The 22,160-nt window shown below is 39.5% G+C and overlaps 1 protein-coding gene across 2 annotated transcripts in view; it reads left to right on the top strand.

Moving 5' to 3' along the window:
- The window catches only part of LOC130187259 (cadherin-22), a 220,257-nt gene that overhangs the window by 155,569 nt on the left and 42,528 nt on the right, over nucleotides 1-22,160 (top strand). For both annotated transcript variants that reach the window (XM_056404695.1, XM_056404701.1), the window contains exons 6-7: nucleotides 4,334-4,628; nucleotides 18,562-18,681. In XM_056404695.1, the coding sequence (XP_056260670.1) occupies nucleotides 4,334-4,628; nucleotides 18,562-18,681 (415 nt within the window). The remainder of the gene's footprint in view (nucleotides 1-4,333; nucleotides 4,629-18,561; nucleotides 18,682-22,160) is intronic.

Genomic DNA, 22,160 nt, shown 5'->3' on the forward strand with positions numbered 1-22,160 from the left:
ACACACTTTTAATTCACAAACTCAAAAGAGCTGACTACCAAATAAGAAGGAGACTTTCCGTCACCGCTTCTGAGTCATATGTCATCCCCTTCAGCAGGTTAGCCTACAGTGACAGCCAGACACTTTGTTATGACCCAAAGGTGAACCTGACAGGGCATCAACAACCTCACTCTCCCCTGAGTCACCCTCCACTGTAAACCCTAAGGCATTTCTAACTACTACTTACTTGTTTAACTTAAGACAGACACTGAATAATAATAACTGCTAAGCTACTGTGACAAATCCGCGTAAGTTCAAAGAGTAGGTACATTTTTTTCCTAACCAGTCTTATAACAATTTGCTAAACTGCTATATTCCTACGCCATATGTATGTTGAGAAGGTTTTTCGTCACTGTAATCATTCTGTCCATAATGGCCATGAAGCAAATCCACATTCTTGTTCTGTTTCCATAGTTGAGCGGAAGCTCTTATGAAGCTTCAGCAATAACTGCAACTAAAAAACTCTTTCAACATACGCCTGGCCACATGAGTATTGTGCTAAGTATCTGTACTAAACTTTAGGAAAAAAGCTTAAACCTGCAACTGAAACATTTTCGCTGCTTTTTTTAGCATATATTCTTTAACCTTTAAAACCTTATTAATATGTGCTGATTTAGCTATTAGCAGTTTTGTATTTAAAGTACTATAATTGCCTCCATGAGCTGCATGTTCACACCCTCTGCTGCAACTCCAACTGCTGACCGTGTTGATTAGAGGTCCAAACAAACGAGCCAAACGACAAAAATTAACTGTTGTTTAATGTTTTTACAAGACTAGTGTGCACCTGTCCCTTTCACCTCATACAGTATTTTACCACCCGTCTCTCTCAGGGTAGCAGACCTAAAAAAATCCTTCTCAAAATGTGCTGGATAATGTCAAGCATAGATTGGTTTAGAGTTTAAGTAACTGTAATGAGAAATGGCAAGGCTGTAGTACAGTATTTAAAACTTATAGTACACACTGTTTATCATGTTTTTCACACTTTGCAGAGAATCCATACTTGACTGATCTATTTTGCCTGCATCCTCCTTTGTATATTTGTAAGAAAATGTGTGCTTGTGCCATTAAATTTAACTACATTGCAGGTGCATACTTGAATAAGTCGTACACTAATACTCATACTACATTCTGAGTAAAAACTCTCTCCCTGCAGCCTTGAAAAGTGGATGTAAAAAGGTTTTTTTTCTTCATTAACTGGGATCAGTGGTTGTGGTCAGCCTGTAAAAATGGATTCCAATTGTGGTCCATTTTCACTATTGAAGAAAGTACCATAATAGCTATAAAAAATATCTCAAACTGCAAACGCAGTAAAAATCCACCTCTCTGCTGCTGTCCACTCATGTGCTCAGTATGTCCCAAACACTCTTATTTGTACTTGCTGTGTCCTTACGGATGGAAGTGACTTATGCTATTAGAGTGGCCTCCTGAAGTCCTGTATGCATTTTGATACTTTATCTCTGCTGTGAAAATGGGTCACTACCAAAATCTGTTGTTTGCAACTGAACTCAAGCTGAACGAAGCTGCCGTTACCTGTCAGTGAGGAAACTGCAAACTTTAGATTACCACCTCTCCGGGCTGCAGGGTGGGGAGCAGTGTGATCATTGAAAGCTGTATATTTTTTTATCAGTTTAACATTTATGGTGTTTGTGTACATGTATATTTTTGGTATTTATACGCTTCTTTCAATACTATTGACCAACCCAAAGACTATCAGTGATCATGCCCAAAAGGGGGAGATACTATATTTTACCATCATCATATTACTGTAGTGATCCAGCGACACAGCTACCTAATCTGAAACACTGTGAGCTCAGAAAACTTGACCAGTGGAGCAGCTATGATTCTTGGTTATGCTTTAAAATAGTAATAGAGTTTGTGTTTTCTCCAATCATCTTCTCATGAAAATTTGTTAAGAGCACGTTTGCGCTCCTGGTTATTCTTTGCTAAGCGAGTGACGTCCTGGCTCTGACCTTTAGTTTGCAGAGAACAACTTAGCTAAGCGTAGTGTATGTGTTTTTCAAGCTGCCAACTTGAATCACTCCAGTGCAGATAGACTGACAGACGGATGGGTATATCCAGCCTGAGGGGGGAGAAATAGCATCATCCTAGCAGAATGATGAACTCACTATCTATGTGTACGTGTGTGCATGTGTGTGTGTGCAAACTGGTAGGAAGCAGGTAGGAACTTGCTTGCATGGTGCCAGCGTTTGTACAGTTTAATTAACACATGACGACAAGACACATTCACACACATTCTTGTCTGCAGAATCTGATTGGGAATTACAGAGAGAGGGTGAGAGAGAGTGTCTTGGGGAAACATATCCAGTGGAGCATGAGTATGCACACTTTTATTGGATAATTCTCACAGTTTGGACCAATGAAACGTCTTTTATTATAACTGAAATATTGATACCGCCAAAGTATCCAGCAGTATATTTTCTCTGACTCTTTCCTGTATTTGTCTTCAGGATGATTCAGAATGGTGAGAAAAGGCAAAAGCATATAGATAAAAACGGAGGGGAAAATGGATGAGGGAAGCAATATCAAGGCACAGGCTTGCATTATTCCATGGTTTTACGACAAATACTTAATGAAAACCCCCGCAAGGGTGATAGGAGCCTGTATTTAATTAAGCCTTAATAAAATATTAACCAGGGAGGCCAGGGCGATTTCCCCTCTCCCCTGGTCTGCTCAGTAGATTGAACCACAGTTACACTGCATAGACAGCTCTGAATTATAATTTCAGATAGAAGGTGAGAGAGAGAGAGAGAGAGAGAGAGAGAGAGAGAGAGAGAGAGGTCTAGTGCTCACTAAAGAGCCAAAGGGGAGGTTGGGATGGGGGACCAGTGCTACTCCTATGACTGCCTCTGGAATGTCTTCTAATCACATTAGGGGCGAAATATAGCTCTGATTTATAAGGGCTCTTTTAAGTTCACTTTTCAGCACCGGCACCACTATGTCTCTACCTTTAACAATCTTTGAAATGACTTTGATCTCCTAATTTGGGCGTCACATCCTGTGAAGGGCACAATGTGCAGAAAAGGTGTAAATCATCACTCGAACTGTGGTGTCTTTTTTTTCACAGTGATGGTGATGGCTGGTCTATAGGGAGCTCAGAGAAGGCATTAGGCTGCTATTGCTATGTGGGGAAAAAGATAAGTAATAGGTGGAAGAAAGGTACTTATATCTTTTGGACAGGGCTTAAGAATGAGTGTCATTTTTCACACAGACCATTAATATTCACAAACTAGATAGAAACTTTGATGCAAAATTTGTGACAAATAGTCTCGACTGAAAGGTCCACCTACTAGTTATTAGTGAATGTGATCTAAGTGTGGATGTTGGCCCTGTGATAACAAGTGGTTGTATATAACGGGAAGATGATAACCTCTGTCTTGGTTCAACGATAACCTTTGGAATCATGTGAATGGAATCGTGATCTTTCTCCAGCCGTCCTCTGATTCCTGGTTTGTTACCCTTACAAGGTGATACTGTGACCAGTTTTGGTCTGCACATTTAAAGCCCCATCTATTGGTCAGTGTTTCTTTGCCTGCTTTCAAATGTACTCACACTGTTGGCCCCAATCAAAATCCCAAATACACACTAATCCTGGAGGGAAAGGTTCCCAAAAGATACTGTTCGAAGATACGATTTACAATTTATTCATTAATGAAACGTTTCCTCTCATAAAAAAGTGAAACAGGAAATAATTTAATGAAAGCCGAACGCAAATCCCACATTTGTATTCGCACATTGTCGTGTCAGGCTCCTGAAGCAATCAGGATGATTTTCTCTGGCTGTCAGCATTTTTCATACTGACTTTACGAATGCCTCATTGTGACTTCATGTGACAGCAGTAATTCATGGCTGTTTGAAAGATGATTCAGTCCCAGGTCAGTTTATGCAGTAAAGACATGTTAATGCTTTCGACTCATTTTCACTCATCAGAAATTCATTTCCTCAGTGGCCACAAAATATGCCACACAAGCGATCAGAAAACTCCTGTAGATTAAACTAGCTATCATAAACACTTTTTGGACTGACAAACACTATAAATGAGCTAGCCTAGCAGTATTAAGGCTACAAACAACCCATAATGCAACAGTCTCTGGAGGAACTGATGTCACGGTGATACTTTTTACATTCCAAAACAATATCTGATGTTGCAAATATATAATTTTTTGAATATAATATCCATTACAAATATTGTCTTGGGCTGTGGTTGATACGGTGGTACTTTTAATTAGCAAAAAGGTTAATTTTTTGATTTTATTCATTTTGTTTCAATTTACAGATCCATACAGACTCGGACGAAGGTGAGGGCAACATCAAGTACACTATCTCTGGAGAAGGGGCAGGCACCATCTTCATCATCGATGAGCTAACAGGAGACATCCATGCTACAGAGAGACTAGACCGTGAAGAGAAGGCTTTTTACACGCTTAGGGCTCAGGCTCGGGACCGGCTCTCCAATGACCCTCTTGAACCAGAGTCAGAGTTTGTCATCAAGGTCCAGGACATAAACGACAGTGAGCCCAAGTTCTTGGAGGGCCCCTATATCGGCAGCGTGGCAGAGCTGTCACCCATAGGTAAGGCAAGAAACATTTAGTGCAATCAGACAGGGTTACATCTTAATAACTGTTTGAGGCTTTGAGCTCAGGATAGCCCAAAGGTGCACATAATGTACAGAATTACCAGTTATATTACAGCTATTTCCATGATGCATAGGTATGGGCTATAACATAATGCTTTGTACTGGGCTCGGGGGGGAAAGTAGAAACTGCCAAAAAAGCGCAATATGCTAAAATTCTCCCCCATAGTGGAGATGGAAATAAGAAAAGTAGATAGGAGATGCTAGATGAAAATAGATGTGGAGTCAGTGAATTCACCGTGGATGACAAAGAAGTACAATGGTGAAATGGACATTTGAGGAGGATCCCCACGTGGACTGTGTCAGAGCTCTGACCCGTAGGTAGCAATGAGATGGAAAATGAAGGAGACGGCGCAGGCATATAAAGAAAAGAGAGGTAGACGAATTGCGATTCTCCCAGATGAGCTTAGTGGCTGTGTTCTGACACACTATTTTGAGGCAGATGATAAAGGGGCAATATGGAGGAAAGAGGAGCAGAGGAGAGGCACTTCAGAAGAGTAGATAATCGTGAGAGTACACCACATTTTCATACAGGCTTTTCACATTAAAACCACAATGCATTTAATCTTGACAAACATGTTTTTATTGTGAGCGAGAGTATTAGCAGCGTCCCATGGCTGCTCAAAATTCTCAGCAAAATGGAAAAGACAGGTGAATGAGGGTGTCAGGGGCTTCGTTTGCATGGTATTAATGTCAAAGACGCAGCTGATGTTTAATAAACAAAATTCTGTGTAGCTGTCAAGCGATATCACAATACCATGTGTGCCCAGACTGTTGTGTGTGATGCGGGTGTGTGCATTTGTGTGTCTGTGTGTGTGTGTGTGTCTATGCATATGTAGCAGAGGTGGGGGTGCTTCTTGTTTGACTGACTCCAGGAGTGGTGAAAAATGGAATAGCTCTCCCCTGTTCAAGCCTGATTAGAATTAATTCCTGCTTCCTCAGCCTGATCCAAACCATGGGCATCTCTGCCTACAGTGCTCTCAAAAAAACTGAATGGAGTGTGTGTGTGCATGTGTCTGTGTGTGTGTGTGTGTGTGTGTGTGTGTGTGTGTGTGTGTGTCTGAGAGAGAGAGAGAGAGAATGAGAGCAAGAGGCAGAGGGAGTGTGAGGGACAGAGCAATTGAAATATAGCAAAAACAGGAGAAAGATAAAGAGAATAGGAATAAGGCAGAGTTTTAGAAAAAGATGCAAAACCTTGGGAAGCGAGAGCTATTATCTCCTCAAGAAAGAGAGCGATGGAGTCATAGAGCTCACGCTTAGTTAATGTCAGTTAATGCAATCTAAATGATCAAGACCTTTCCACATTGGCTGCCCCCACCCCTTGTTCGACCCTGTTGCACCTCAGTCAAATTACGCACTAAATGAGTGTGCAGTTCATGTTTTAAACATTGTTGTGGAACACTAGCCCTAATGAGGTAACAGCTACTGCTTAGTCAGGCGTTCTCCTGTCCTCTCCCTGTGTCTTTTCTTTCCGCTGTTCTCCTGTTGCACGTCAGCTAAGGCAAGCATTATCTTTTTGGCATGTCAGTGATAAGGTCACAAGCACAATGACAATAACTGAAGGGAGTGAAAAGAAAAAAACAAAAAAACAAAAAAGGTGCCGGACAGACCAGCTTGACAGCCACATGTCTCTCGCTAGCATATAGGTGGAATATCACAAGTTGAATTTGGTATCAGAGGATAAAGCTTGTCATATTCTATGTCTTTCTTATTGTCAACAGATCAGACAGAACAGAATTGACCCTACTAACAAGCCCTGTCTGTGTAACCAAAGCCTGATAGCTTATTTCTCTTTGCCATAGACCTCTGTTGTTGTCAACAAACTATTATGAACACATCAGTGAACTGCACCATTACACTGAGTGATATGTTTCGTAATTATTATTATTATATACATAAACACTGTTGTTAATTTTGGGTCAAACCCACACACACTATCCCGCTGCTATAATACTGATATAAAAAACGCCAGCCTTACCTTTTAAGACTAAATGTTTCTCCAAAGGTTTAATAGTTAGTTTGTTTATTTGTTTGTTTTTGTGATATGTCCCTAGTTGTGTCAAAATACCATCCTGAATTTGTTTTAATTTGTTCCAGATGTGAGTAGCTCCTCTATTTATTCTGCACATTGTAATGTTCATTAACACCACAAAAATGATGTTGATCATATAAGCGTGCTGACACCTTTAATGCTGTATACTTAATTTCGTCTTTTTCTTTCGGAACACACCATATACTCAAGGCCTGATTAAGAATCAGTACTTTTTATGTAATTCGGACACAGCTCCTTTGATCTAATCCAAGGTTGTGTTTTATGCTGTGATGGAAGCAGGTTGCAAGCATTAGCCACACAAGTGATATGCTCACTGTGGTGTTTTATGGCCAGCCATGCAGCGAACTGCCGTGGAAAACGTGAGGCCATAATAGTAAGAAGTAATCAGTAGTCCGCTGCCTGAGGCGTATTCATTTTTACTTATCACTTCTGTCATGTCTCCCAGTGCACGTCTTTGTCATAGCTTTACAGCCTCCACCACTGCCTCCCACTTCTTTTTTTCTTTTTTTTCTTTTTTTTCCTTTTTTTTTTTGCAGAGGCCTCTTATCTGTCCGTCTGTCTGTCTGCTTAGCATCTCGTGCCAAAAATAACACTTGTGTACACAGTCTAAAAAGGAGAGGAGAGGGCAAATAAAACAGGAGTGGCAAAGATGATGATGAAGTGTGAGGGCCCGAGCTCTGTGTTGTCCTGTGGAAAATGCGCAGCTAATGAAATTGCAGCCTTAAATCATATTTGTAGTGCATGGGTGATTGAATGTTGCTTTGGGAACCATGCATGTCTTTACGCTTAGACAGAAGAGGGAACAAGGATGGAGTTGCCCGGCAGAACGATCGCTGTGTCCTCTGACTCGTGATGATAAGACTGTGAAAGATGGATTTAATACAGTGTCTAGGTAGAGGACAACCTGTACTGAATGTAACCAAAGAGAAACAGGTAGCTGACTAGAATATGTTGCTGATGTGCTTAACTGAATGAATTCAAATGTACACTGGAGTTCTACTTTATAGTATACAGATTCCAAAGTCTGTAACATGTAGTTTAGTTCATCCGAACTTCGACAACAGTGCGGCCTCAGGGTAAAGACCTTTAATGATAAATGACAGTTCTCTGCATCACTTATCACCACCAACAGGAGGGTGTATTTTTAGCTAGTATTTCTGAGCAAATTAAAAAAAAAACTAAACTCGATGTTTTGAAAAATGAGCCAACTGTTGGGTCAATTGTTTAATCTATTTGATGTATCTGAACTGTTCTTGAGTCTGTTGTGTAACTACTATAGTTATTAAAACTTTTTCAGCACATTGTACAGTGATAGGAGTGCACCAAACAGCAAGGTAGTAGGTCGGTGTTTAGTACTGTTACCACACATCAAAAGGGCTCAGGGTTAAAACTTGTGCGAGGCCAACTGACGACTTGTTTTGTATGTTCTCTCAGTTGCCAGTGTAGGTTGTACTGGCCACCTGTCCTGTTGTTTCCCCGCCCCACTCCCAGTGCGCGCATGATGAGAGAATGGATTCATATGATTGTTGTCTGGTCAAAGAAAGGCATTTATAGAAGATGCATAAATTTCACTCACACAGTCGTGCATTGGAGCAATGAATCCTTCATCTGCCTTTTGTTATTCCCTCTGGTGGTGCTAAGCACTTTTACAGCAGAACAGTGAATTCATCATTTCCCCATCTTTTCTCCTCTGCAAAAGGATCAGTAATCTTGAACAGTAATCTTTCAAAACTGAACTCTGTAGTGCATGGTGGCAGCATCACACTTGCCCTTCTCAAAATACTGAATTTTCAACCTCATTCTGAAGGCATGCTGCAGAGTTTCACTCAGTGAACTAGAAGGGCACTCAAAAAGCACAGACCTTTCGCCAGAGCCAATGTCAAACAACATAGACCAGGGAAAAATTTAAACTCGTAGTAAATGCTCTGGATCTGCCTCAAACTTGAATGAGTTCATGATCCATCATGTTCGGTGTAAATATATTCAGTACTTTTTGCATAATCCTGCTGACAAATAAACAGACAATGGGTGAAAACATAAATTAAAGATTAATTTAATAAAGGTAAAGATTATTCACTTTTATGGTAATGCAATACCCTATTCTGCGATGCCTTTAACAGTGGGTTGGACTAAATGTCTGACTGATCAAACCAGTAACTGTAGCTAAAAATGGACACCATAATAGCTCCCCAGAAGTGAACCCAAAACTTCTCGATTCTACTATTCTAAAAAAGTTAAGTTAGCTGCACTGTAAAAGTGGTACGAACATGCAATGACCGTATATGTGTGTACCTTACGCCTTACACTTATTAACCACAACATTAAAACCACTAACTTGTTTTGATGTTGTGGCGGATTGGTGTAAATGTGATTGAAACCAGAACTGTTTATCTGATATAATAATAATGCAGCTGTAGCTGTCTTGTCTTGTTTTAATTCATTACATATTTCAGTACATTTTTCAAGTATAAATGAGATAAAGATTTTATTCTAAAGCCAAACCTGTGCTGTCTGCAGGTCTTGATTAATGGATGCTCACTTACAATCCAAGAGGTTATCTTTCTCAGATGGACCTATCATTAATGTAAATCACCAGCAATGTTAAAAGCTAATGTTGCCTTGTGTCCATTTGCGAGGTAAAGTTAGAGGTACAGGTCGATCTACTTAAAACACCCCTTCCATTATACAATACCTCTAATTCATGGCAAAAAGCCATGTGTCATCCTAAAAGTTACAGTAACATTCACTGAGACCACTTAAAGTTATATAATGTGTTAGCATGTAAAGAATTAGATAACCTCAAATGCTGGAAGTTTTTATTTTAATAACACAACATAACAGGTAACTTAAGTGTAGGCATAAAAGACTGTATGGACAATTAAAATCGTATGTCTTATTTTCCATTCCGTTGTCTGAATGACAGACACAGAAAAATATATAAATAAGAAAACCTTTTTTGGAAATTCAGCTGTATTAAAATACCGTTTATATGAGCACAGTGAGTAGGAGAGGATCAAACAGATATAGAGCTGAAACCAGCTGACACTACGTAGAAAACCAACAGCCTACAACATTGGCCATATATTAGCTTTCGATCTCGTCTCGTTTTCAGTTTCTGCATAATAAAAATTGTATATAGAGCTGAACTGCATTTGTAAACTGTTTGGACTTGTCCCGCTTTACGACACATTGTTTAAGTGGTAAAACATTTACTGATTGATTGATTCTATAGTATTATGCAGTAAAGAATGACGACTGACTGGATAGGTAGGATGAGTTTCTACTGTAAAAAAAAAAAAAAAAAAATAGCTCAGGGCAGCTAATTTAAAAATACAGGAAGAAACGAGAGTGAATTAGCTCATGTTTTTGGACCTTGAACTTAGTTAAAAATTCAAAACTGTGATATATGAACGTAAATAGTCATTTAAACCTGTGTAAACTGAACTAGCTCTTGTGAAGTGTGAATATGCACAACGCTGGTTATCTCTCTCAGTGAAATTGAAAGATTAATGGATGGCTGGGAGAGAAGTTTGATTGTCACACTGACAGGAGTCTCAGTAGAGTTCAGTTTTATATTTGAAGTCAGCCTCTTGAAATGCAGAACCACAATTCTCAAGGAAGTGTTTGTAGAAATCAGTGAGGGAGTCATCAGGTCCTACTGTTGGGATAGTGGGCAAATTGTTATGTGCAGTTGAGAATTCAAGTGGTGACATGTTGGTTTGTTCTTCAGTAAGATGCAGCAAGTAAGCAGAGCAGATTTCTTCTTCATTTGAGCCGTATTTTTATTCAGTGTAAGTTGGTGTAAAACCTTTGAAAATCACTACTTATTTTCTGGGGAAACTGTGTTTCCCTGCTGATAACTGATAGTTTTCTTTTTTTCTTGTTCCTTTTTTATTTTAATTGAATTTGCTATGTATTTCTCGGATTTCTTATTGTTGAAAATCTTCAGATCAGATCTGTTAGGTCTGTTAGGAATCGCATTTTCTTATATCTTTTAGTTGAAGTTTGTTTTGTTTGTTTCTTAGTTTTCTCTGTTGCATTACTTTCACTGGTATTTTCTAATTATTTAGTTTTGTATTCGAAGTTAGCTTTTTGTTCCATGTTTTTCTTTTTACTTATCAAATATGGGATTATTTTTCCTCGTAGTGCTGCTTTTCCCATAGTAATAGTGGGCTTGAATATTTGCTTGCAGCGAGGCTTACAGATACCAGAGAAGTGATTGAGACAGGCGAGATTTGTCTTTAAAATGGTGCTCACAAGTTTGCAAACCCACTTCACTGATATAAGAAAATATTTTTATAATATGCGTTGTGACAGTCTTGTTAACTTACAGATGAATTGATAAGTACATGTTAAGATTCAGAGCGTATATGAAATGTAATGAACATCCCCATTGAGACTCTATGTTAAATAACTGTGACTGTGGATTTAAACAGAGATGGGAAAATATTTCTTTCCGATTGTTCTGTTCCCTCAGGCAGTGTGTCTCATGGTACTAAGAGATGTTAGCAAGAATTTGGGCACTGGATTACTTTTCTATATCAACAACAGCTTTTTCATTTTGCTTATATGTTAACACCAGGTGGCTAATGTGGAATGACATTTTGGGCCAATATATATTTTTTGGAGAACCTCATCATTAATATTTGAATTGGATTTCACTTCTTTTCCCTTTGGTTTTCCCCAGCCATAGTCAGTGTTTAAATATTCATGTAGCTTTGAGCTAGGCTTCAAAAGTTTTAAAAACCCAGAGGCTAAAGTAATGTCAAACTGGTATGCTACCAGTTTTCAACAATGCTACATATTCATATGGGTTGGCATCTCATCCAATTAAGCATTGGATAGATTGAACGTTTAGACACGATATCTAGAACAAATACTACTCACACTTTATAGCAGTGGCACAGTGGTACCCCAAGCTAATGCTTATGCTCCACACGCCCAGCTAATATTGAAGTAATAAAGACAGACCTTTTCCAATTTGAAATCAGTATTACACCGTGTTACAACATGCATACTAAGATATCCGTCTTTTGTTTTTCTTTTTCAGTCTTTATGCGAGCTGACTGACAAAGTAGCACAGTTTGTTGGGTTTCAAACCATTTAGTCACTGAGGCAGACATCCTTTCCTACCACTCAAAGGTCGGGTGACAGCGAGAGAATCGGGTGGAAATGTGACTAGGAGGGGCAGCACTTGATGGCGGAATCACAACAGGGTGAAAAGTTTCCACAGAGCTAATCCTGTGATTGATGTGGTTCCATTAGAGAGGACCTCAGGACCTCTGAGTGGCAGAGATGTGGCACGACACGACGTTTGTGCCATAGCCTCTAAACCTCAGGTAACACTAACTGACAAGCCACAGTGGCAGGCAAATAACAGTCCGATAATGGACATTAAGCTGACCACTATCCTCAGCTCTTATCCTCTAATGACACAAGCTGATGTAGTGTAGAATTACCAAACACAAAGAACAACAGAAAACAGTTTCCTGAGGCCGACATTTATCCTGTTCTCTATCAAAGACACATCTAATATATAAAGCCAGGTTGTAGAAACTGACAAACCACAAAGGCCAACAACAGAGTTACGTGTTAAAACAATGTCCTGTACTTTTATTTACTTTTTATTTACTCTTTATTTTATTTATTATCTTGCATTTATCCATACCTCAAGCTATCTCTGCAAACGCCACAATATCCTGTGCATTTTGAAAAGTTATTGTAACTTTGTTTTTACTGTTGAGCAATTGTTTGTTTGACTGGGAACTGCATTGATTTCAGGTTTCAAACATGCAGAGTTTCAAGATGTCATGACTACCGCACAGTTCCTAACAAATAAACATGCTGTGGAGTATCAGTATGGGCAGATTTGCTACTAGAAAAGATATCTAGTCGAGAGGTGTTTCATAAAACACCTGGAGTGAGAGTGTCAAGACTGAAAGCCCAGAGAGCAACATCGGCGAAACATTGTGGAATGTACTTTTTAAGTGTCTTCTTTAAGGTCACTGCCCTATCCTACCGATCACTGTGTATAGAAGTATAACATCACACACAAAATGCACAAACTATCTGGCGTTTGAAGGGTGTTTGTGGTAACTGACACTGAGGAAAGCAATAGGCAGAATAAAGCAGAAAGCCTTGCTTAATAATGGTATAAACATTTATTTCAATCAATTGAATTTGAACTTTTTCGTGAAATCCAAAGGACTTATCCAAGCATTGTTTTGGCAACTGACCCCGCACCTACGCAGGAAACCATAGCTTAAAACAGAGAACTGAGAGACCTTTGTAGGAATTCATTTATAATGCAATAATATAAAGCATTTACTGTAGGTAGTGGTACCTTTGTGCATAACTTTCTCTTGATCTCTCTCACTTTCTTTTTCTCTCTCTCCCTATGTCTCTTACTCTCTCACACACTCAGCACCAGAGATAAATCCCCCCACTCCTTTTGTAATGTGAGAACTCCACAAGGGGATTAAAGTAATAATCACCCTTCTTGTTGCTTCGGTCCAGAGTGGTTGCCCAGGAGGCTGCAAATTGCTGCAGTCACCATTAGGACAGCCGGGGGCTGTCATGCTAACCGTAGATGAGACATTTGGAGCAGCCAGATCGCAGGAGAGAGCAATGCAACAAGGCAGGAGTAACTTACAATCAATATTCTCTGCCAAGCACCTTTATGTATATGACCAGTAACATCTACCATTATGCGCTCGACCACAGTGCTTGACATAATTGATTTTGGCTGATCTGTGTGTGTGTGTGTGTGTGTGGTCATCAGTATGAATGTATGGGGACACAGAGGGAGAGGGAGAGAGAGAGAGAGTGAGTGATTCAGTGTGTGAAGAGGCATGTGAACGACAACAGCAGAATGATATAGAAATTGATTTTGGCTCTCATTTTGTCAGTCAGAAGTGTGGACATTGTTTCTTGCACATTTTGACATTGTTCAAGAAATAAACTGTCTAAAACAATAAGGTTGATACCTTGCCTGTAGGTATGGGGGTATTCAAATCTAATAATAATATATAAATATATTTTGACAAACTTGAATGATTTTTTTTAACAGTATTGAAAAGTTTCTGTATCTTAATGTTTGTTTTTCTAGGCTGAGATTTGACAGACAACTTTTTTGTAATAATTTGTCTAGAGACAAATGCTTGAAAGTAATGAGAGGTTGAGATTTAAAGTTGACAGGCTACACTGGCCCACAACACTGTCTACAAAACAAATAATGATAAGATCTATAAAAAAAGCACGAGTTCAAAGGCTAACAAAGATTAGATTTACAATATCTGCCAGGAGAGATGAAAAATATCCCTAAATCCTTGTAGAGATCACGGAAAGGATCAATGTAAGCAGACCATTGGCTTTTATGACATGGCAGATTTTTCTTCCCTTTATACTACATCCTCTCTCACCCTCCTTTCTCGCCCTCTCTCTCTCCCGGGGCATTTATGTGGATGAGAGAGGAATGAATCACAGTAGAAGTAGTGAAGAAATAACTTTTCATGTGAAAACACCTCAGCTTTTATGGCTTTACTAAATGATCCATAATGCGGGCGGGGAGCACTCAGTCCTGCAGATTAAGGCGGGTCGGAGTGGGAAAGGGGCTCAGTGCTGCAGCCGTTAGACCCCTCCACTGAAGCTCACACCAGTACAGCACCAGCTGAGATAGGCACAAATCTCTTTTACGAGGCTGCCTCTTAAATAGCTGTCAGTCTAGTGTCTCACACGTGGCACTCTCCTCCAGCTCCCCTCACAGTAATTGAACCATCTCTCCCAGAGTGCTGAAATGGTGTGGGAAGCCATTCCGACAGCCTGTGTTGATACCATTAAACCAAACTCATGCATAAATCTAACTATATAGCCATCGTCACCCACCCTCCACTGAATCCTCCACCCCCCAAAACAACTTCCCAGCTCCTTACTCCATTTCACCAGAGATGGTCCCAGGGTTAGTTTTCATCTGAATATTATTTACATTGTTCTTCAAGGGATATTGTGCACTGCTTAAATACCATTTGCAACATAGACTGCTTTACTATGTTATTATTTTGGAACAACTGTTGCTTCCTTCATGTTCTTCCCTCCATGAAAACTACCATATGTTCCAGGGAGAAACAAAAGTAGAACAGAATAATTTCTAAGCTAGAGTAACTATTGCAACCATTCAACAATAATAACAATATTCCTATTTTATCCATAATAACAATTATTATAACTAACAACTTATTCACTTAATTTGCCATCAATCTCATGTACATGTTGGGAGTTATCATTTTATAATAATAGAATTATAACTATGAAAAATATATGAATAATATGAATATATAAAAATAATATGTAATAAACAGTTGCCATTCAGCCGCAATAATGTCCCAGGCAGTTGGCTCTGCTGGAGGATTTACAAGGAATAACAATGCCATATCCTCATTATAGTTGCACAGCAATGAGATGGTGTAACCCTGTCTAGTCCTCCATGGTGAGGCAAGTGACTGCAAGAAACATTGCTAAACAGAGTTGCTCTAATGAATGCTCTGATGAATGCTAGGGAAACAGCAAAATTATAATTTGCTGTCGCATCATGTAATTATTATACTGAAGATCAGTTGTGTTATATTTGAAATTCAGAATATTAAAATTAGCATAATGCTGATTTTTCCTCTTTTAATATTGTTTTGATGGTGAGACCCGCAACATAAATATCTGCAGGCTGCATGCATTAGTTGGACCCTAAGTGGAAGGGCTGAAAGTATGATTAAGTAAGGTAACTAGATATTTGTTAAACAAGTGTCAAAACTTGGCTCCAACTACTGGCAAAAGTAAGGTCACACATGTTTCTAAACTAAATTAACACCAAGCTGAAAAGTATTGTTTCACTCATCTCTTCCGGTTGACAGTTGCACTTTTAACCTAGCCATATTTCTGAATGGGTATGGTCTGAGCAGTGTCAGTGTGTGTTATAGTAAATACACACTTTTCTACACTAATGTAGCAAGATGAAAACATCAACCACTGGGTGTCAGCAAAATAATTTCTTTCTAAGTGTTAATCTACTTCTTAGGTTAGAAAAAACTGAAGCAATAACATGAGGTATAATTAACTGTGTCATTCGATTTCATTCATTTTATTATTGCATTGATATGTGAAGAATATTATGCTGAAAGGTTTGTTGTATAACCAAACCAAACAAATTCAGCCCAAACAAATGTGTCCATGAGGGGGAATAAAGAGAGACAAACCTGTATATTGTGGTCATTAAAATTATTATTGCAGCAGTACATGCTGCCTCATCTGAGAGCAATTTGTGCTTCAGGTTTTTAGTTGGCTGAGAGAAAAACAACTCTTTAGATAATGAATATCTGGAGCTTCTCCCCATTAGACATACTTCTCCTATTACTGCTATATGCATTACATTCCAATCTGCAAAAGTCAATAATTTTTATTGAATTCCCACAAGTCCATCAAAAGTAGAATCTTCTTAAGTCATCGCCAACCACGCCAACAGATAATGTAAGTAATGACTTCTCACATTGAAAACACTGATGCAAGCTAGAGCTTTAATAAGAACCTAAGTGCCAAACTCACTGCCTCACTTTTCTTTTTAATATAAACACAATAAAGAAGCATTTGCATTTATATAGTTCTTCCAAGCCATCTGACGTTGCTGCCAGGCAGTACCCAGAAACAGCTGAGCGTCGAACTGATTGTTACCTGGGGAAAATTAAGATAAGGGAATAATCCCATGGCTGTGTTGGATCCACAGCAGTGGAGCCAACCAGGTAGGCAGAATTAACAAACCACTGCCTGTTGCCAGTAATGAAAATGCCCAGACTCTATACAGACTTATGATTTTAATACAATAAGAATGATAACTTACTCATCCCTCAAACTGGGATGTAGCCCATCTTGATCTGCTAAGGATCAGGCCGGTATACTTTTGCATATTTGGATGAATTGATGGACTATATATGAATTAAAAGCTCATTGCATCCTAGTTAATATGCAGTGCTTTGAATCCACTGGGAGCTGCAATATATCAGGATTTATCTGAGAACCAAACAAGGTTGTTGACAGTACCAGAATTTGTGATTTGTTGGTGATGCACACACTGGTCCAACCATTCGCACGTCCACTTTTTGTGTGTCTGGACTTATCCCTTTTCACAATTGTTTTCTTATAATAATTTACCTTGGAGCTAATCTATCATATTCTCGTGCTGCTCACAAAAGCTGCAGAAAAGCACACCCTAATTTTTGTTAGTAGTGTCATAGACCAGGTAGAGTGCTGCATCGTATGCTAGCTATATTTTAGCATGAAAACAGACCAGCTCCTTGGCTACATACCTGGAGAACAAAAGATGGCTATAGGTGACAGGGGCAGGGTGGTGATCTGAGCTGTCTGATTTAATGGCCGGGTGACTTTAATGATAATCCACTGGCCTCTCCCTCCTTCTTTCCCCCTTAGGAGCTCTGTTGGATGACAGGAAACAAACAGTGCTCTGACACTTCCCACTAATTAGCATCATTAGCATACGGCCATTATGTGGCTGGACAGTAGCATGACAGGGCTCTGAGAAAGGCTACAGCGGTGACCTTTGGTGGACAACACCAGCTGTCAGTAATTACCCATAGCATCGTCCAGAGTGATGGAGACAAAGACTGACTCCTTGTCCTTGAGGACCTATGGCGCCCAGGAATGTCTTCCTTTTTATCTCCTTTTGCCTGTAAGTGAAATTATTTATGGCAAGAAAAGAAATATGCTCACATGCTCAAAGGCAAGTATGTGGTTGTTTCTTAACCTAAAAATGAAACACCTTAAAGTTTTATGAGCTTTAGGCAAAGCTTTAACTAAAATGTGTGACTAAATGTAGAGATGTGCCTGCGTATTTGCCGCCAGAGGCTTGTGTATGCACACTGTTGACAAAAATGCTACACAGGGTGAGAAATAATGACTTAAACACTGTGCTCCACAAATGCCAATTTTAAGGTTTCATGTGGAAATGACTCTATTCTCTGCCTAAGTGCCAGTAATCACAAGTAATTGTTTGCTACAGATTTCTTAAGCTTCTAACTGTCTTTGAGGATATAATGTTATGACTGCATGTTCCCTTTCATCTTTCAGAGCAACTTCTGTGCCGATGAGAGGCAAAACAACTCCGAGTGTTGGTATAGTGAAAAGATAATTTGAAACATCAAAAAATTTGCTTGGAAAATTATGTGCATAGAGATGATGTAGTTACCTGGTGCAGTGATACCCAAATGCATTAACCTCCCTCTCCCAAGTATAATCACAGACAAGCACGCATGAACGCACCTACTGGTGTGTACACAAACTCAAAAAACAGATTACTGTTACTATACTCGTGGGTCCCGCTTATTGATATGATTCATTCCCTAGCCCACAACCTCAACCATCACAACCATAGGCCTAATTCCATGCTTTACCCTAACCTTACTGTAAACCACATTTTCATTTGAACCATAACAAAAAGGCGAGGCCCTCAAATGGTTCTTCGAAGGCCAGTGTGTCCTACAGTGTCCTCACTGTTAAGGTCTGAAAGTCACATTTGTCAAAGATAGAAGTTCCAGGGTTTTACACTTACACACACTCACTTAAAAAGAAACCATGTACATCAACACATCTGCCCTTCCTTATATAGTATATACTATATAACTTTTCTTCTTTGAGTCTGATTTAAACTCACATTTTTGGATTCCAGCACAAAGTTTCCCCAGTGGCCTCCCTGCTCAGAAGTGTTTTTTTTCTCTCTCTCTCTCTCTCTCTTTGACATTTTGTTATCTCTTTTCAACAGGAACGTCCGTTATGAAGGTTACTGCATCAGATGCTGACGACCCTACATACGGCAGCAGTGCCAGAGTGGTGTACAGCGTTCTGGATGGAGAAAAATTTTTCAAAGTTGATAGACACACAGGTAAGAGCGATAAAGACCACACATTCAGGGCCCCCTGCACTTTATCCCTCACCAGATTTTTTTTAGTGCTCCTTGTTTTTTCTTAAGCAATCTCAAGCTCAGAGACCATAATTCCCAGATCAATCAAAATTTGTGGCCAAAATCAGAAAATCAATTGGCCAAACACAAGCAGCTTTACAGAGTTTTAGCCAATAACTACTGCCTACTCTTAGCAAGTGCTCAAAATACCATATGGCATTAATTGCTTGGCTCGAGTGTTTAGTGCAACCCTCAATTACATATTTGAAGATATTATTTTATATGATAAGTTAGTAACAGCAACAGCAGCAGCATTTAGTGCCTTGACATTCAATATGAGAAAACCAAATATTCTTATTAGTCATGAATTACATGTATTTTATTCCTACCTGTTTTTTTTTATTTAGTCTACTCTGCTGGTATCAATTTACCTCACTAATATTGAGGATCTTAGAATAGCACATTTGTTTAAGTAATCACCCACCACTATATCAGAATGGCAGAGGTATAGTTCCACCAGATCCATATTTACCCTATGAAGAATTTCCCTCCAGTTATATAATGGAAAAGTCCCTATTTCCCTCCTAGTCTGGAGCTTATAGGAGTGATATGGCCTGACCCTCCGTCTTTCAGGAGTAGCTTAGCATCGGTGTTGCCTTCTAATGCCCCCCCAAGGGAAATGCACTAAAGTTTTAATGATTCCTTTTTTGGTTTCCTCCACTTTGATTTGGTCAGCCTGGGTGCCTGGATGATAAATGGCTCTGCCTTGGTGGGACTAGCCAGGAGACTGGATGGTTTATTCCAGTTTATGTCTACCGACCACCACTGTACTCGCCCCCCCTTCCCCATTTTCTAGGCAGACAGGCCAGCCTAATAGGTGCGAGTCAAGAAGGTCAAAATGAAGAGGAGACAGAACAGCTGTGAAATCTGCCTCATTAATATCACTCTCACTCACCCTGACAACAAACTGAACAGCAAGTCGCTGTGTTTTTTTCTGTCGCTTTGACCCGAGGTGTAGGTGTTTTTGAGTATCCGAGGCAAAGGGATGATTTTACAAAGACTGAATCATGTACTCTATATGGGGATTTTTTCATTTAAAAGTATATCATGATATTGTTACATAGAGAGCTATGAAAATAGTATTCAAATTTAAATAACAAAACCTACTAACACACATTTGCATTTCTATTTTGCTGTTCCACTACTGATTACTCTATTATTCTATTACTGTCAGAATTTAGAAATAGATAAATTCAGACTGACATATATGGGACCTACAATTGCCTTAGGTTTCAGAATACAGAATTCAGAATATACAGAATTATAACAAATACTACAAAAGAATAAATAGCATTCATAACAATGTCCCTGACATGCCATATGCAGTTCAGTTTACAGTGGCATGACGTACTGCTGACTTTGCCTCAGAGCCTCTGGATGCATTTTCTGCTGGTGTGTGTGTTCTTGCATGCACCGCCTCAAACCTCCAGAATTTTATTATTGAAGCTTTCGCCTCTCAAATCGTGCGAAACAGGAGTCTGCAGTTGAGTCAAGTGCGCGTTGTTCCTCGTTGATGATTGGATTTTTGGTCTGTGCTAACACAGAGCCCCTTACTTACTCTTCTGCCTCTTTTTAAAACAAAATCGGCAACAATGGAGGCTTCCATATCTTGATTGCCAAAGGAACAAGGAAGTCAAAACAAAAATAAATAAATACAACCCAACACAGGTTCTGTATATGAATGCAGATGTTGAGAATGTAGATAAAGAGATCTCCTGGTTTTTTCCACACCTCAGGTGGCTGCGCTGCATGTTAACCATAGATTTGTGCACGGGGTCAGAGTGCAGCGAAGTGCAGCAATATGTGTAGATCATTGGTTGCTGACAGTGCACACAGTAGCAGAGGGAATGAACCCCTGATAGGCGCAGAAAGCAAGCTAACACCTTAGCCTGGCAAAACTACCTCTTTGCAATTGTCACACTAGGCATGAAGGCCCAAACTGCAGGACAGCTGGTTTCTTAAATGCACAGTAGAGTTAGATTTCCATCGCCTAGCCAGATGAAAACAGAAATGCAATTGATGTGAGTAAAAAAAAAATGATTGGAACATCATCATTTATTTTATACTAATGTAATGCATTACCATACTGAGAAACTATTTCACAGTTGGTGTACACGGCCCCATTACCCGGTTAAATTGGTTAATGTTAAGACTACGTGATATGCATTGGAATACGGAGCGCATACACTTAACTGACTGCATTCATGAAATAAAAACTATGTAGAGTCATCTACTTACAGGCTCTACCATGATGTCGCAGCAATGGTGTTGTATACTAGTTACGGACTGTGGCTTTACTCTTGACAGCCCTAATTTAAATGCATCCCTCCTGGCTTTTGGTGGATGAAAGAGGGGTATGTCATCTGCCTCCCTCCTTAACTCCAGTGCTGCATGTACTGTATTTTGGCTACTCATAGAACATGGCCCAGGGCTAAATGTGACTGGAATCAGTGAGTTGTGTACCCAACACAGTGCAAACCTTTGGGAGTGAGACAGCACACCAAGCCCAGGAAATGCATCAATAGATTCTGATGTGGAAAATCCCAAGGGGTAAAGTGGAATTATATTACTACTGCACACTAAACCAGCCAGCTACGGATGCTTCTGCTACTGGGCCAATAAAGAGAATGTCTCTTTTAAACTAAGAAGGACTATGTGCTCATGAGATTGTGGGAGAGACATATAGAATAAAAAGAGAGACCACAGTACTGGCTCTTTAAGCAACCAAATTTAGTTTGTATGTAAACTTTACAAAGAAAATGTCATATGATCTAGAAATCATATCTTATATATCCTTTTACTAGCATTGGTCAGGTTGTCTGTATTTGGTCACAGTAAGTTGACCAGATCCGTTTCTACAAATGTTTGCCATGGCGACCAAGATGATGTCAATTCATTGTTGTTCTGCTGATATTCAGTTCAAAATCGGTAATTGCACTTTAATACTTTATAATAGTTTGTTGTTCTGGAAGACCTAGTCTAAGTGCGCCTTCACTCAGTCTATTGCTTTATTTTTATCTGACCACTGACTCAGTTAAAATTCAACAGCATGTGCACTGTGGAGCAAATGAAGTCATTCCATTTTTTTTTGCCCCCTTCTGCGTGTTTCCTAAGTCTCTCTCTACATTATATCACTTTCTCTGTGTCCCTCGCTTTCTCTTTGGAAATCCACCTCTTAAGTTGGAGTGCAGTTTTACCCACCATGGAAGAGTTGTAATGCTGTTCAGGGTGGCTCAGGCATGCCTTCATTCTGCCTGTATATATTATTCATTTTAATACAGCTGAGCCATAAAAATGGTATATAGGCAGAGACGCAAATATGACACAATCTCCTCCATCCAGCCTGTCTGAGGAGGTGAAATGGAATGTGCTGCACTTGTGCCTCCATAATACTATGCTTA

The sequence above is a fragment of the Seriola aureovittata genome, chromosome 2 (assembly GCF_021018895.1).
Source record: "Seriola aureovittata isolate HTS-2021-v1 ecotype China chromosome 2, ASM2101889v1, whole genome shotgun sequence".
NCBI classification, from domain to species: domain Eukaryota; kingdom Metazoa; phylum Chordata; class Actinopteri; order Carangiformes; family Carangidae; genus Seriola; species Seriola aureovittata.